General features: G+C 42.2%; 1 protein-coding gene across 2 annotated transcripts in view; it reads right to left on the bottom strand.

The window, feature by feature from the left end:
- The window catches only part of PLGRKT (plasminogen receptor with a C-terminal lysine), a 68256-nt gene extending 50248 nt beyond the window's left edge, over positions 1-18008 (bottom strand). The window contains exons 1-2 of one of the 2 annotated variants that reach the window (XM_075596718.1): positions 17747-18008; positions 15897-15983 (exon numbers count right to left, since the gene is read on the bottom strand). In XM_075596718.1, coding sequence (XP_075452833.1) covers positions 15897-15977 — 81 coding nt within the window. In that variant the 5' untranslated portion in view covers positions 15978-15983; positions 17747-18008. Of the gene's footprint in view, positions 1-15896; positions 15984-17690 lie in introns of both variants that reach the window. The other variant, XM_075596709.1, reaches the window with a different exon arrangement.
- Positions 18009-18208: the final 200 nt, after the last annotated feature.

Raw genomic sequence — 18208 nt, 5'->3', positions numbered from 1 at the left:
TGCGGGGGAAAAAGCGACAAGTTTTAGAAACGTTTTGAATGTGAGAGGAGAATGTGAGAGAAGAATCGAGTGTGACCCCTAGGCAGCGTGCTTGGGCTACTGGGTGAATGATCGTATTTCCAACAGTAATGTGGAAGGAGGTAGTAGGGCCAGGTTTGGGAGGAAGTATAAGGAGCTCTGTTTTTGCCATGTTAAGTTTCAGTCGGCAGATGGCCATCCAGGATGATATTCCAGAGAGACATTCAGAAACTTTGGTCTGTATAGCAGGTGTAAGGTCAGGGGTTGAAAGGTAAATTTGTGTGTCGTCAGCATAGAGGTGATATTTAAACCCAAAAGATGCGATTAGGTCAGTGTGTATAGAGAAAAGAGAAGAGGTCCCAGGACAGAGCCCTGGGGTACCCCCACAGAGAGATCAATAGAGGAGGAGGAGGAGGTGTTAGCAAGAGAGACACTGAAAGTACGATGGGAGAGGTAGGATGAGATCCAGGATAGAGCTTTGTTCCGAATACCAAGAGTATGGAGAATGTGAAGGAGAAGAGGATGGTCCACAGTGTCAAATGCTGCGGAGAGGTCGAGTAATATGAGCAGAGTGTAAGATCGGATCAAAAGATCAGTCAGGTCCCAACAACAATCCCCTCACGCCCTAAGGGTCCTGATCCTCTTAGTTGGGCGAGCTCCAGCTGGAATCTCTCACCGGAATGTCTACTGTATGTGGCCTGCGGCCTGGTCCCAGAGCACTGCGTGGGGTCCGGTCACCGATGCAATAGTACTGCTGTGCACTAATGGAAAAGCGTCCCATTCTGGGGCGTTCCTTACAACACTTCACTCAAGTGGCTCAGGGCCTAGCTAGAGCCTAAGGGGCAAGTCTAGGCCTAGTCCAGGGAAGCATTGCTACTTCTCCATTATCTCCCTTCTTCTGACTGACTCGCGGGCTCTAGTCCCACGGAGGATATCCTCCTCTTCTTCCGGCTCCTGGGCCTCCGCACATGTGTATTCTATTCACTGCATCACACTCAAAAAGATGGACACCGCATCGGCCAGGTCCTGCGCATGTGCAATGTAGCCTGCGGTGCACCTCCAAGATGGCCGACGCACTCGTCACATCCTGCGCATGCGCAATATCCCCACAAATGGCTGCCGTCTGTCCCTGGGTACCAGAGTGGCTCCCCAACAAGCCAGGCAGCTCCCCCCCCCATCCCCCCTTTGCACCGGAAGTAAGAAGGGGACTTGGCTACAGTTCTAAAAAAGGACCTTTACGGTTTCCAGCTACAGAAAGAGAACAGATAACAGTTTCACCAAAATTTGAAGAGCTAAAGAGAAGAGGGGGGGGGGGGGGTGGGAATAAGTTAAACTTATAACAATTAATGTGTTCCATGGTTGGAAAAAGAAAAAAAAAAGGGAGGGAGAGAGGAGAAAGAGTGGTGGTGTGAGAAAGGGAGGAACGGTCAACAGTTAGGGCATGGAGACCCTCAGCCCCCACCCTGGAAGGGGGACATTTTGTGGTATTAAGAGAAGAAGGGATGAACGCAGAGTCTATGATTGAGAAAGGGAGTGTGCTTTATGAGAAAGGGAGTGAGTGCGCTTTATGAGAAAGGGAGCGAGTGCGCTTTATGAGATAGGGAGCTTGTGCGCTTTATGAGAAAGGGAGCGAGTGCGCTTTATGAGAAAGGGAGTGAGTGCTTTATGAGAAAGGGAGTGAGTGCGCTTTATGAGAGGGAGCGAGTGTGCTTTATGAGAAAGGGAGTGAGTGCTTTATGAGAAAGGGAGTGAGTGTGCTTTATGAGAAAGGGAGTGAGTGCTTTATGAGAAAGGGATCGAGTGTGCTTTATGAGAAAGGGAGCGAGTGTGCTTTATGAGAAAGGGAGTGAGTGCTTTATGAGAAAGGGAGTGAGTGTGCTTTATGAGAAAGGGAGTGAGTGCTTTATGAGAAAGGGAGTGAGTGTGCTTTATGAGAAAAGGAGTGCTTTATGAAAAAGGGAGCGAGTGTGATTTATGAGAAAGGAAGTGAGTGTGCTTTATGAGAAAGGGAGCGAGTGTGCTTTATGAGAAAGGGAGTGAGTGTGCTTTATGAGAAAGGGAGCTAGTGTGGTTTATGATTTAGGGAGTGAGTGTGCTTTATGAGGAAGGGAGTGAGTGTGCTTTATGAGGAAGGGAGTGAGTGTGCTTTATGAGGAAGGGAGTGAGTGTGCTTTATGAGGAAGGGAGTGAGTGCTTTATGAGGGAGTGAGTGTGCTTTATGAGGAAGGGAGTGAGTGTGCTTTATGAGGAAGGGTGTGAGTGTGCTTTATGAGGAAGGGAGTGAGTGTGCTTTATGAGAAAGGGAGTGAGTGTGCTTTATGAGAAAGGGAGTGAGTGTGCTTTATGAGAGAGGGAGTGAGGGTGCTTTATGAGAAAGGGAGTGTGCTTTATGAGAAAGGGAGTGAGTGTGCTTTATGAGAGAGGGAGTGAGGGTGCTTTATGAGAAAGGGAGTGTGCTTTATGAGAAAGGGAGTGAGTGTGATTTATGAGAGAGGGAGTGAGGGTGCTTTATGAGAAAGGGAGTGTGCTTTATGAGAAAGGGAGTGAGTGTGCTTTATGAGGGAGTGAGTGTGCTTTATGAGGAAGGGGATAAATGTGGTGTATTAAATAAAAGGGAGAGTATGATGTGTGAGGGTGAATGTGGAGTGTGTAAGATGTGGGTGAGGGGGTGTGGTGGGTATGTGACTGTGCGCAGAAAGGGGATGCGTGAGGTCTGAGGAGTATGGGTGCCCCGATTTTTAAAAAAATCCTCCAGGGATGCCCTTACCTCAAAAAGGGTGCGAACCACTGCTTTAAAAGCGTTGCAAATGTAATTTTACATTTTTGGACTCTTTGACCAGCACAATTGATTCCACGATACGATTTATTCCACATGAGAAAAGGAGTCCTTCTACTGTATGTATCTGAACAAACAATGCTGGAGTGATTACAAAAGTCACCATCAGAAAGGAATTTCCTTATCCCAACGCAGCAAAGCCAATAATAGCAATACTTCTTCTGAAGACCAAAATCATAATATAGAAGGCTTGACCGAAATCAATTCGTAGAAAAATATGGTAGTCAACCCCGTACAAAATTAAATACGATGTTCTAAAATATTATTATTATTATTTTTATTTACTTGTAAGTTGTATTTTTAAAACCACAATACAATAAATGTGTAAAAATACGAGAAATACAAAATAATTTTCGTTTTCTAGAACCCAATGTGTGCGTCCTTTTGCCAGCAAGCAGCAGATTGCAGTGGGCCATCTTTTTTTAATATTGTTCCATTAGCAGACATTTATCAGTGGCCCAAAAGTTTTAAGGGGTAAAATGATAAGTGTAAATAAGCGCTAGTGTATTCAATGTTATACAGACAAAAGAACAAAACCTGTGATACAGTCTTTTGATGAAGGTAGTCCTTGAGCTGCCTTAGGGGTTGATCTGGGATCTTCCACCCAGATTTAGAAGATGTGTGTAGAATAACCTCTTATGGCGCTGAGGAAAAATGGATGGAACAAAGTCTTGTGCAGAAATTTCTTCTTGTATGGATACCTCAGAGAGGGAGACAAGAGATATACAAGAAACACCACAATAGTGTATTACCCTTTAGACAATATAAGACATGGTAATTAAAGTATAAAGAGCATTTAATGGTTAAAACAATTGTGTCTACAATTGGTATAAAACATATACTGGATTAATAAACAGTAGATGAACTTCTGTTGAATAAATGAAAATGGAGGCTTCCAAGCGCTTGTGCGAAGTGAAGCCGTGCTGCTCCGCCAATGGTAAAACTGAAATCCTACTCACCGTCCTTGGTCATCCAGGGACACCGTAGCTGTACCAACCAGGCGGTGACGTCAGCGGAGGAGACGCTTGCAATTCACTCGGCTGGTATAGAGACCACGAGCATACCAGGAAATCTCCCCGCACCTCACGAACAGACGTCCGGCACCCCACAGCAGGCGGCAACCCCTGGCAAAAGACCCCGTACCACTGCACATGTCCTACTCAAGGACGGTGAGTAGGATTTCAGTTTTACCATTGGCGGAGCAGCACGGCTTCACTTAGCACAAGCGCTTGGAAGCCTCCATTTTCATTTATTCAACAGAAGTTCATCTACTGTTTATTAATCCAGTATATGTTTTATACCAATTGTAGACACAATTGTTTTAACCATTAAATGCTCTTTGTACTTTAATTACCATGTCTTATATTGTCTAAAGGGTAATACACTATTGTGGTGTTTCTTGTATATCTCTTGTCTCCCTCTCTGAGGTATCCATACAAGAAGAAATTTCTGCACAAGACTTTGTTCCATCCATTTTTCCTCAGCGCCATAAGAGGTTATTCTACACACAGGCCCAAAAGTTTTAATGAAGACAAAGCCATTTAACAACAGCTGCTCCTCTGAAGGAACACAAATTGTATTTCCGTTGACATTTTTGACACCAACCTATTATTGTCCTTTGGTAGCCTCTACATGCCTACACTTTTATCTGTATAATGATGGCTGCTCCTAGTTAAGACCAAAAGGAGCAAGATCTCCAACAGACTAGGATCCAATTTGCAGAGGCGTAAAGATTCAGTGACACACACGTACAAGTAATTATTTTTTGTTTCACACAAAGTTAACAAGAGGCGAACATTTATCCTACTGATTGGCATTTGAGAACTTCTTGAGGGTTAAGAATGTAAGAACGTCACTATTGGTACCAGGCTGTCTTTATTGTGTTTGCCACTGTTACATCAACTTGCGCCCCCTTCAGCCAATGCACTTAAAAAAAAAAAAAAAAAGAATATATATAATATATATATATATATATATACATGTAGAGGTATCAGTACCGTGTTAGCCGAGCTTCAATAATCAAAAAATAAATAGATGATACCGTTCTGTGGCTAACGAAATGCTTTTATTTGTGCGAACTTTCGAGATACACTGATCACTTCTTCCGGCGATGTTACAATGAATGAAGCAAAAGGTATACTTAAATTTAAATATATATATATATATATATATATATATATATATATATATTTTTTTTTTAAAGTAATGGTGGGTGAAAAAGGCGACAGAAAACCTCAACGGTTAGCATATAGCCAATAAAGAATATCAGAATACCATTATCACCTCGCATACAGTGCTCCCACTGCAGCAAGGGATTCTGGGAGATGACATGCAAATGAGCACACAATGTGTCACCTTTTGCCTGAAATATCCATGTCACATGGAGCCCATTTAAGCTGATGTATCGCTGTTTACACAGCTTTTAAACACAGCATGGGACTAAAGAGAAAAAAAGGAAGCAAACCGCGCACTGCCAGGGAGTCAGGTGGTGAAAAGCAATATCCTATTTATCCTGAGACTGCTACACACCCACCTGTCAGTGCCACTCCGGGCGGCCCAGAGTCACTCAGAACATGCACTGCGATCCCTGGCAAGGCCACCCTGTAAAATAAACACAATGAATGATCAATGAGAAAAAAAACCCTTACCACTGCGTGTGTAGATGCATCTACACATGCAGTGGTAAGGGGATCTGTCTCTCTGATCATGGGTGTGTAGCAGTCTCAGGCCAAAGCTCCTATTGGCTGAGGTGCGGCGCACGGACCAACCAGCGGCCCGGAGGTGCGTCCTGGGTGGCGGGGATGCATTGCGAATTGACAGGCCCATGGTGAGGCACACAATGATTGCGGCGCTCTAGTGGGCATGCGCGGGCGGAGAGAGGGGGCGTGTTTACCCCTCGGCATTTTGTCCGACATGGTGGCGCCTCGCGTGACGGCATGCGCAGTGGAGGGGTATGTCAATTTTATCAATTAGCCTCAATTATTTGGGATTAAGAGAGGGGTATATAAGAAACCCAGGTTGCTCCATGCCCATACTCCTTGATAAAGGACCTACCCATCCGAAACGCGTAGGAGGATCTTTGTTCCCCTCCTGGGGTGATGTTTTTACTGGCTATGTGCTGAATAAATAGGATATTACTTTTCACCACCGTTTGCTTCCTTTTTTCTCTTTGCTCTGGATTTCTATTTCGATGGCTGGCACGCCACAGTGGACCACCAGAGACTACAGGAGTGGGTAAGAATCTTACAATTATTCTTTATGACCATTGTAGATGAGTACCTTTACCTGGATCATTCATATAAGGTGTATGTGAGGTGAATTGAGCATTATTACGCTTCCTCTAAATACCATTGATCTTGGTATGTATTGGTGACTCACAGGCCATTTTGAAATATACCCACTCCGCTATAGTCTATTTGGGGCCCTTTAAGATTTATTGACTACTGGATGAAGTTTATCAACGGTTGGAGCACCCTTCTCCCCCCCCCCCCCTCCTTGGACACAGCATGGGACTAGCATGCTGTGTTTAAAAGCTGTGTGAACAGCGATACATCAGCTTAAATGGGCTCCATGTGAATGGATATTCCAGGCAAAAGGTGACACATTGTGTGCTCATTTGCATGTCATCTCCCAGAATCCCTTGCTGCAGTGGGAGCACTGTATGTGAGGTGATAATGGTTGAAAGGCAGGGTTGCAGACCTGTCTGAGACATGTGAATGTGCTCACAAGTGATATTCTTTATTGGAGATATATATATATATATATATATGAGAAAGTCAAACCGCGCTCTTGCTTCCTAACAGGATCTCGTAGTGGATCAACTCTTCCCTCTTGCAGCTGATGTGATGTGAAGGCACCCCTCCTCCACAGGTCCCGTCGCAGGATGGCTCCAAACGCGGGCAACAGCAGGAAATGAAACACAAAAGCGCACCGAGGGTCAAGATTTAATTAAAACATGTTAGTAGTAGTAACAATAAAAACTTACATAAAAGGTTAAGTACATCCAGTATTGAGGTGCAGAGGAAACAGTCCTGGTGGTGTCCTGGGCATAAAGAGATGGTGCAGAGGCTTCCGAGGTAGACCCGCGCGCTGGGGCTGCCTGGCTCAGCACCACGTTGTTCTTACTTCCGGGTTGCAGCTTCTCGCAGGACCCGTGAATAGTAGCCCGCCTCAAACGCCGGTTCCCCAGAGGAACTCACTCCGGCGTGCCGAAGGGTCTCTCGTTGTTGATGGGACAGCTGGGGGTAGGTACACCAGTGGGCTGACTTCTAGCTGCACCGTAGGGCTTTCGCAACGCGTTTCACACAGAGTTGTGCTTCATCAGGCATATTTTTGGACACCTACGTGGGGGCCTTTTAAACAGTAATACTGGGTTCCCGATAGGGTAGAGAATTAGCCAATAGGAGTACATGCATATTAAATGCAATGTACTGACGAGGCTTTACAGGTATTATGAATGCAAACAATATGCACTCAACCTTTTACTAATAAAAACAAAATAAATCACGGAGAAGCTGCAACCCGGAAGTAAGAACAACGTGGTGCTGAGCCAGGCAGCCCCAGCGCGCGGGTCTACCTTGTAAGCCTCTGCACCATCTCTTTATGCCCAGGACACCACCAGGACTGTTTCCTCTGCACCTCAATACCTGTACTGGATGTACTTAACCTTATATGTAAATTTTTATTGTTACTACTACTAACATGTTTTAATTAAATCTTGACCTACGGTGCGCTTTTGTGTTTCATTCCCTGATATATATATATATATATATTATAGCAGAAAATAGCCGTGTTAGTCCAGTTGCGATAGTGCAGAATAAATTAGTTCTTCAGTATTAGGTGATACCTTTTTTATTGGACTAACAATTTATGTCATAGGAGAAGCTTTCAAGTGTTCTCCTCTCTTCTTCAGGTCAAGCAATACTGATATACAAAGGATTCAATGGCTAAAACAGTGTAGTGTTTTTTTGTTTTTTTTTCCCCTCTCCCTACACTGTTTTAGCCATTGAATCCTTTGTATACCAGTATTGCTTGACCTGAAGAAGAGAGGAGAACACTTGAAAGCTTCTCCTATGACATAAATTGTTAGTCCAATAAAAAAGGTATCACCTAATACTGAAGAACATATATATATATATATATATATATATATATATATATATATATATATATATATTTTTTTTTTTTTTTTCTTTCCCCCCTTCATTTTAGTGTTACTTATGTTATTCTTTTGTTGCTTCCCAGAGTAGAGTAAGGTGGCAAAGTCCTTTTTGACCCCATTTAAAAATACACATTTATGGGGAAAAAACAGATGTGTTTGTATTAAAGAAAAATAAATAAATAATAATTCAGAAATGAGTCATGGGCTATGTTAGGGCTGCACCCGTACCTCCTTACTTTAGGTTGGGGGGAAGGGGTGGGAACAACGACGACCTGATTCAAACACTGCAAATAAACACAAATGTATTATAAATAAATAAGAGGAAGTGGGAGTGCTGCTTTTACCAACCAAACTGAGCTACATACAATACATGCCTTTTTACAAGGATACTGATTAAAAGTTACCAAGTAGATAATGGTTAGTGATTAATAACTAGTGTTACTTTTTCACTCAAGGTGGGAATGTCACGGAATCCCCTAATTTTCTCCCTGCATATTGCCTACGCATTTTTCAAACATTGAGACTTTGGGGGGAAAAAAATACATGAAAAGAAAGAAAGAAAAAAAAAAACTTTCAAACATCAAATGTTATACAGAAAAATTGTGCCACCTAGTGGTTGGTTTGGAAGGAACATAAATGGTTTATATTGAAAGCCACAGTTCTCCATCAAGGCAGGAAATAGTACCAAAAATAGGGTGATATATACTAAAATCCTTAGAAAACATTGCCTTTATTTTTTTTTTTAACCCGATTAATCAGCTTGACATATATGCAAACCGGAATCCCAGGTGGCATGATGCTTTAAACCAGATCTCCGCAACTTGCAGAGCCCACGGACCAAATCAAGTCCCCAAAGGACCTTGGAGTGACCCTCGGACTGACTGGCCCTGGTAATTTCACTGCAGTTGCACATCAGCTAAGTGCATGTTTTTACACTGACACTCTATAAACAGAATAGAAAAACATGGAGCTTGACGGCAGATTAGGACCATTTGACCCATCTTGTCTGCCCATTTTCCCATCTGCTGTAAAACCTCACACTACTTGATCCTTGGATTTATTTTACATTTAGGTTAGCCTTATGTCTATGTCCATTTTAAAATACATTACTTGCCTACTTTTAAGTTAGTTAAAATAATTACACCCAAGTATACTTTTCCTCTATAGCAGTTGACATCATACTGCCATTAATCTTGTAGTCTGCCTTTTGCATTTTCGTGACCCAAGTGCATTATTTTGCACTTTTGGGCATTAAATTGTAGTTGTTACACTGTCCATTCCTATAATCCAGGGGTGTGCAAACTTCCTGCTCTGCACTCCCCCCTGCCTGCTCTCCCTGTGGCTCGCGCCCCCCTTAACTTTAACGTGGGGTCATGTGACGTCACCCCGCAGCGTCATTTGACACCCGTCGCCATGACGCGTGGACCGAAGCCAGGTAAGAGTGTTTACAGAAGCCTCTTGCTGAACAGCGCGGGGTCTCTAACTGCCACGCCCCCCCAAAAACTCTAGCGCCCCCCAGTTTGCGTCCCCCTGCTCTAATCTACCTAAATCAATCATTTTGTGTACCTTCCCTGGAGTGTCAACCCTGTCGCTGACTGTTGTGTCGTCTGCAAGGAGATACACTTTCCAGATGATTTGTAGTGTCACAAAAAGATATTACAGAGCGCCGGTCCTAAGCACAGATCCCCAAGGTATTCCACCGGTCACGCTCCTCCTCTGAATGTGTTCCATTTAGCACAAACCTGTGTTGCCTATCTTTCAACCTGCGTCTTATCCATTCATCCACCGTTCAATCCCAAACATTGGCACTTGTTAATTTGTGGTCTGTGTGGGACAGTGTCAAAGGCCTTTTATGTTGCCTGGGATCTGGTCAGTTGCTGGACTTTGGATACTACCTTTCAGCAGTGTTTCCACAAGCTAAGGTAATAAAAAATATATAGTACAGATGTTATAAATGCTTGAAGAATTACACACACACACACACACACACACACACACACACACACACACACACACACACACACACACACACACACACACACACACTTATGAGTGTGCAATAAACCAGAATATGTAATGAAATAAGTCACCTAAATGCAGCCACTAAATTCTAACCTCAGACAAAGATTTGATACATAAACAAAAAACAAATGAATAAAAGGGCGCAAATGAATTGACCAATAGATAATAAATAATATAACCAATATGGAAGAGGTCCGAGATAGTAACAAAGTTCCAACTTCTTGAAATCCTATAGAGAATGAAAGAGAAGCCACAATAGTGAAGTACTAAAAGGCAAGTTTTTATAAGCAATAGAAAATTGGCTACTTGCAATGTAGCAGATAACATACAGCCACACTGCCAGATTTTATCACACAAACAATCTGGCTTTGGACTCCTCCGTCAGTGAAGCGGCTGCTCCTGCAGTGGAATCCCAGGTTTGTATGCCGTGTTGTTACTCCAGCAGTAAAGTCCCGCGATCGGGATCCAGAATCTCGTGGTCGTGACGTCAGACGCCGGTATAGGAGTCAGTCCACTTGGACTGTGGAATCACTGTGTGTGTGTGTGTGTGTGTGTGTGTGTGTGTGTGTGTGTGTGTGTGTGTGTGTGTGTGTGTGTGTGCGCGCTATATATATACACACACGCACACACACAAAATATATAGATGTGTATATATAGCAGATTAAATGAGTAATTCAGTATTAGGTAATACCTTTTTTTTATTTGGACTAACAATTTATGTCATAGGACAAGCTTTTGAGAGTTCTCCTCTTCGGCAGAGGTTTGGAAAGCAGAAAAGAGAATAGATAAGGTAGGTGAGAAAGGGAGGTTTGAAGAAGGTGACAAGTAACAGCATGGAGGAGGGGGAAGAGGGTGCTGGGGGCGAGAGTTGTGGATAAGAGAGGCAGACAGGATAATTACAAACAATAGTGATAGTGTGTGGGAAACCCCATGTCTGCATCAAGTCCACTTGTTTTGGTGTCAAAGAGTCTTATCATTCTGAGTTCAAATGTTTTCCGTTCTTGGGTGCTTTTAAACATTCCATTGAGGATTTTGATTTTTAGATCATTTATGGAATGATCTGGAATGAGAAATTATGTCCCACTGGTGAGCAGTATCTTCCTTCTTCATGGTGTTGTATAGAGTGTCTGTGCATATTCATTCTGCCTTTAAGTTTTTGGCTGGTTTCCCCAATGTAGCAACCTTGGTCACATTTGTTACATTGAATCATACAGTATATACAACATTCCTGGATGTGCAGCAGTATGATCCTTTAACATTTACAGTTCCATTGTTGTGACTGGCTGTGGGATCTTGGCATATATGTTTGCAGAGTTTGCAACGTATGTTTTTGTACCATTATCAGTTTCTTTAATTTCGTTATGAAGTTTTCTGTTGACTAATTTCTGTTTGAGGTTTGGTGGTTGCCGAAACGCAAGAATGGGAGGTTTGGGGAAGATTTCTTTTAATGTCACATCCTCTGCCAGCATGGGTTGCAGATATTTTATTATTTTGCATTTTCCCTATAGGTACGGTTGTATGCAGCCACTAGTGGTATACGTGTGGTAGATTCTGTCTGTATTGTAGCAGGTGTTCGTGGGGCTTTTAGTGCAGATGTACTAGTTCTGGCTTGTATCCCTTCTGTCTGAACGATTCGGTCAGGGTTGTGTGATGCCTGTTTCTGTCTTCAGTGTCAGAGCATATGCGGTGGTATCTTATAGCCTGGCTGTGTATGATACCTTGTTTGGTATGAGTGGGATGAAAGATGGAGTTGTGGAGGTAACTGCATCTGTCAGTTGGTTTCTTGAATACAGATGTGTGTAGTTTGCCATTTTTCAGTGTTACTGTTGTATCTAGAAAGTTTACTAGGTTTGCCGAATAATCCATTTTGAGTTTAATTGATGGATGGAATGAGTTCAGGGACTCGTGGAATTGTTTTAGATTTCCTTCACCCTCAGTCCATATTATAAACAGGTCATCAATGTATCTGTAATATTTGTAGGGGCATGTACAAATATGAGGAAACTTTGTGCATGATTTGCCATGCAAAGATTGGCATATTGCGGTGCCATCTTGGTAACCATTGCAGTCACCATTAGTTGTAGGTACATCTCCTTGTTGAAGCTGAAGTAGTTGTGTGTGAGAATGTATTCTATCAGTTGTTTGCTAAATACTTCAGTGCTGTATTTCTAATCCAGGGGAGATGCTGTAAGGAAATGCAGGCATGCCTCAATACCATCCTTGTGGGGGATGTTGCTGTAAAGGGATTCTACATCTATGGTAACTAGCAGTGTGTTGGATGGTAGTTGGTTGATGTTGTTAAGGTTATTGAGAAAATATGTGGTATCTTGTATGAAGCGGTTGGTGCTTGCGACTAAAGGTTTGAGGATATTCTCCACTAAGCCTGATATTTGTTCAGTAAGTGTATTCATACCTATATTATAATTGGTCTGCCGGGTTTCCTGGTTTGTGGATTTTGGGAAAATGATTTTAGTTGCTTTGTTTATTCCTGGGTTGGATCATGCTCGAGTTTCTTGTAGTAGGTGTTGTCTGTGAGTTGTCTATTGCCTTCTTCTATGTATTTATTTGTGTTCATAAGCACCACTGCACACCTTTATCTGCTGGTTTGATGGTGATGTTGTGGGTGTTTCGCAGTTCCTTGATTGCAGATCTCTCCATGAGGAATAGGTTGTACATTGTTTTTTTCTGCTGAGCTGATGCTAGTGAGGAAACTCACGAACTGGAGCTCTGTATGTAGCCGTTTAGTTTGACATTGCCTCCTGTTGGTGGTGTGAAATAGGTGTTGTTGTACTCTGTCATTATGGGGGATGCACTCTTTTTTGTGGAAATATTCTTTCAGTCAGTCTCCTACACATTATATTGCCTAAATCAGACTCAAAAGCAAAGAGTGTCTGCATACGTCTATGGCATTTCAAACACAATAAGGATTATAAAATACAAGGATTTGCAAACATAAATTCAGCCATGCAATTAAATTTATCAACGCTATACACAAACAATAAAAAGACGAGTAGATCTTACTTTTCACCTAGTTTGTATAAATCAATTAAATGACATATGCAAAGTCTAAATGCAAAAAAAAGGTGTAATTTCGCTTAAAAAAAAAAAAAAAAAAAGGTTCTCTCTAAAAAAACCCATATCTGATGGATTCCCATTCCTGAAGTCGAAATAATTAATTACATTCCAGGGTGTCTTCAAACTTTCCTGGGACATTTTCTAGATTTCCGGAATTTACTTCTTCCTGTTTTTATTTATCACCGAAAAACTTTGAGGGTGATCTTCCGTACAAGTTTTATGTAAGTCAATAACCGTTTAGAAAATGTTAAAGTTCATACTGGGAGCGTATTGAAACGATTTGTTCAAACGGGAAAGTTCTGCTTTCGATGGATCTATATATGATATATTAATCACTCCTGCAGATTCTTCAAAATATATATCTGTGTCTGCACATATTTGATGGTTCTAACCGAGGATTCTATATCAAATTTTATATTTGTTAAAATCAAATTCATACTTTGTTGAACATTATCTTTCATCCTCCCATCTCCTTCCCCCCTCCTCCCTTGAAGGAATATGGGTTATATAAGTTTAAAGATTTAGACAAATCAATATATATTATGTTATAAACAAATAAAGATAAAATTAATATTTGAGACAATCTTTCACTTTCCTTGGATCAATTGGAAATATCAATCAGATATGTTTTTTTAGAGATACTTTTTTTTTTTTTTTTTTTTTTAAGAGAAATGACACATTTTTTGCATTTGTAATTTCATTGATTATACAAACTAGGTGAAAAGTAATATCTACTCATCTTTTTATTGTTTGTGTATAGTGTTGATTAATTGGATGGCTGAATTTAATGTTTGCAAATCCTTGTATCTTTAAATCCTTATGGTGTTTGAAATGCCATTGACGTTGTATACAGACACTCTTTGCTTTTGAGTCTGATTTAGGCAATAAGGTGTATGACGGGTATTCAATCATAAAAAATTCAATTAGAACTTTTGGAATAGAAATATCCTAGGGGTTGCTTTGTTAATCTCTAATTATGTCATGTGCTGGAGGCAATAATCCAAGTTTCATGAATTGTTTTTATTTTTTTTATTCTTCATTGACCGACTATTGCAAGGAAGACAGAATAGTTTGCAACTAAAGTAACCACTTTTTAAGTCCTGTGATTCTGCAACCCGTTTTTTAAATGTTCATAAGTGTTATGCTAATTGTTGGTGTTTCAGTGGGCGTGGGAACCGGTATTTGATTGTCAGAGCAGGCTCAACCAGTGCTCGACCTGTTCACTTCCGGGTTCGTGTTACACTTAAATACCCTGAGCTGAGGGTTACACGAATAGGGACCTTGACAATGCGCTTGCAGCGCGAAACATGTTGGCCTGTTTTTGACCCTTTTTTTATGGTCAAATAAAGTAAGTTACCCCCTCTACCTCTTTTTTGTGATACAACGTAAACTTTACCTACTATTGGAGCATTATACTTTGGATCAGATCTCCACTGCGAGCCTGGCTGAGACTATTATCTTACACTAATCTTAGTTGTCAATTAGTGGTTTATTACAGCTATATGATCACTGCAACTCTGAATTTATAGTAATTAGACACCACTTTCGATACTACCAAACAGCAGCTAATTAAGCATACACCTTAATCATACTTATTAGGGGATCCTGCTCTCAATTACTCTGAGCAGGACTTCAAACCCTTGCACTAATCACTGACACACAGGCATTTTGCCTCCCATCCTATTGCCTGCTCTCCCTCCCTGACTTTTATCCCGGATAAATGCTAAGTTTTACCTAGCCCAGACTGTGCTCAATTAAGTGCTATCCTCATTGGCGGTCGCTGTGACCTCTTCCCAGTGTCTCTCCAATGTAACTGTTTTTTATGTTTTTTTTTTAAACCTTACCTCAACCAGTTCCCCGGAGCTGATGATTTCCCAGCATACAGGACCCCCCCTGATTTCTAAGATATTTACAGTTTTGTTGACCTGGTTTATAAAAAACAAAAACAAAACAAACATGGCCGCATGGTCACCAATAGAAAGCCACGTCATCAGCTTTTCTATTAGCTGCCGGAGCAACCCCTGACTCCACCGCCATTTTGAATCTTCCAACATGGCTAGTTGATGGCCGTCTTATTTGCTCATGAACCAAAGGGTCCACAGATGTCGTGGGGCCACAAATGCACTCTTGCCGACTGCCCATTAGATAAGTAAAACAATTAAATTAGGTGTGATTGCTGCTTTAAGATGTTTATTTAAACAAAAAAAAAACACACGAAGATACAAGGAGTTTTTCCTTGAGAAAGGCTGTAGTTACAGCAGAAACATTGTTCACTTAAAAATAAAAGATCCTTTTGAAACTGATCCGATGTGCCCACTTTCTTTACTTCTAAACTACTGTAAATGATGTACAAAAGGACAACTGCAGGTCTGCCCAGGAGTTAAAAGCACCGGTATTTAAAAGGCCTATATGATTATTCTCTTCTATAGGAGTGCTCCAAAACCCTTTCTATGCGATTACATTGCTGGAAAACCATGATCAGAGATCATCAGTGTCCCTCCACGCCATGGCACTTGACAATGGAAGGCTGCGCCTCAAAATGTACCCAAAGGCCCCATACGGTCAGAGGTCCACATGCCCACTCTACAAATCCCCAAGAACAGGCACCACAACCCACTCAACACCCAAATGGAATCCTGGGCCCCAGGTGTTCTTGTAGGAAACCCGGCCTGATAACAGTATATAAAAACACATGCAATCAGGAAGAGCAACATTGCTATTGATACCTCATTCTGATCAACTCCACCCAGCAAGAGCAATATCTGGTTAACATTATAGGCCTACCTGAAGTCGTGAGTTCATGAGCATGAATTCCTGTTGCGCCTTTAAGTTGTCATTCATAGATTTGGAAAGCAAGAACCCCATTTTGACCTTAAAAAATAAAAATAAAAAAGGAAGGACAGCAATCATTACGGTTTCAGGGGTAAACAGTAAACCCATAAAAAACATAGAACATCTCCACACTTCTGTGATACACCCTGAAAAACCCAAAGGAGAACATTTCTTTACAATTGACCGTAAGCTTCTTTTATTTGGATTCGTAAGCAGTTTTCAATCATTCTGAACCTTCTTTATTTGTAGCTTAGTTTTTTGTTTTTTTTTACCTTTTTGTTCCTTTATTTTGTTTTCTTTTCTCAATCTTTTTGCGTATTTAATTAGTTTTAGGTGGGGGGGGGGGTAGTATTTTTGAAGCACTTGGAACCGTAGTAGCCGCAAATCCAGCGCAATACGTTGCAGTCACCTCTGTCAGCAAAAGATTTAAAAGTTCTATTTCTACATACAGGGAAAGAGTGATTCAGATGACCACCTACAGAGATATCTACTGGCCAGCCTACCCACCTCTGACCACCTACAGAGATATCTACTGGCCAGCCTACCCACCTCTGACCACCTACAGAGATATCTACTGGCCAGCCTACCCACCTCTGACCACCTACAGAGATATCTACTGGCCAGCCTACCCACCTCTGACCACCTACAGAGATATCTACTGGCCAGCCTACCCACCTCTGACCACCTACAGAGATATCTACTGGCCAGCCTACCCACTTCTGACCACCTACAGAGATATCTACTGGCCAGCCTACCCACCTCTGACCACCTACAGAGATATCTACTGGCCAGCCTACCCACCTCTGACCAACTACAGAGATATCTACTGGCCAGCCTACCTCTGACCACCTACAGAGATATCTACTGACCACCTACAGAGATATCTACCCACCTCTGACCACCTACAGAGATATCTACTGGCCAGCTGGATGCATGGGTGTCACTGCTGCGTCGACCCCCTAGTTACCTCCCCCCTCTGGAACAGAAAGGGTTAATGAAAAATAATGTGACAATTACTCGAATGGAAAACATTTGACTTGACATTTATTTATAGACACTAAATGGCATACATGGGGGGTGCTGAAGGCCCCCTGGGCTTCTACATTGTTACTGTTACTGATTTTGTATGTATAGCACCCCCACCCAACAAATACTTCCTGCCCTGCTGATTGCATAATGTTTCCTATACCAAAATACACACAGTGTGAAGGACGTTCAAAGAGCCCAGCTTCATGCAGCTCTCAAAAAGGGGGCAGAAGTTAAACCACAGCAGTTTCTAGATGAGATTTACGGTTTGGTTACCTTAATTAATATACATTTTACTTATACAGTTATCACACTACACATCGTAAATAGAAGCGCAGTGAATGCCAGGCCCACCGTACAGTACTTCCAAGTTAATATTGTGTTACAGGCACGCTAGGTAAAGTACCCAGCCCATTACTAGAGACACCGTGTGGGCTTTGTATAAAATGCCTGCACTACAGCTACTGCACGGATACTGTGTACGTGATACATGATCTGTACATGATACTGTATGGCTGTGCCTCTCTATTCCTTCTGTCAAAGAAGGGGGATTTGTACCAATTTCCTGTATTTTGCAACGGGGATTTCAGACACTGCAGTACTAGTGCTTCTTCCCAGCTAAGAACATGCTCCTAAAACACTCCCCTGCATGCAACTCGAATACCTAAACATGCACAGAGGGATCTTTGTCTTTTCTGCACCATGCGGCCACCCACTTACTTTGTGTGCTTACAAGATGGGGGGAAAAAAGAAGTGACTGTGTATTTGTCACCTGCCTGTTGCCCTTTCCCGATCAGCTCCTTTTTTTACTTCTGACACCTCCAGTCCCAGGCTGGAGAAAATGAAAGAGAAAGGTCAGGGCGGTGGGATATCAATGACACGGGCTGGTTAACCCCTCCCCTGCTGCAGGAGCGTGCAAGGCTATGTATTGCAATGGGGGTGAGCAGCTCAGCAGGGAAGTGGTTATTAGTAGTAGGCACAGTTATAGCTGCCAGTACAGGAGGGCTGTGGGAGGGGTGCTGCTTTGGGTTGGGATTGCTCTCTTGCAAGGAGTGCAGTATTACTGCTTGAGCTGTGCAGGAGACAGGCAGCGCCCACTCCTGGCAGAGCACGGAGCCTCCACAAGTGCTGCCTGCTTTGTACTATGAGTTTAACTCTGATGTTCCGGTTTTTAGTTTTTTTACCAATCAAAATCTGACGTTCTTTCGTTTTTTTTTTTAAATCACAAAATGTTAGTA

Source organism: Ascaphus truei, chromosome 1 (assembly GCF_040206685.1).
Source record: "Ascaphus truei isolate aAscTru1 chromosome 1, aAscTru1.hap1, whole genome shotgun sequence".
Lineage (NCBI taxonomy): Eukaryota > Metazoa > Chordata > Amphibia > Anura > Ascaphidae > Ascaphus > Ascaphus truei.
The sequence above is the reverse complement of the archived record's forward strand: the minus strand, read 5'-3'. Positions and strand labels throughout refer to the sequence as shown.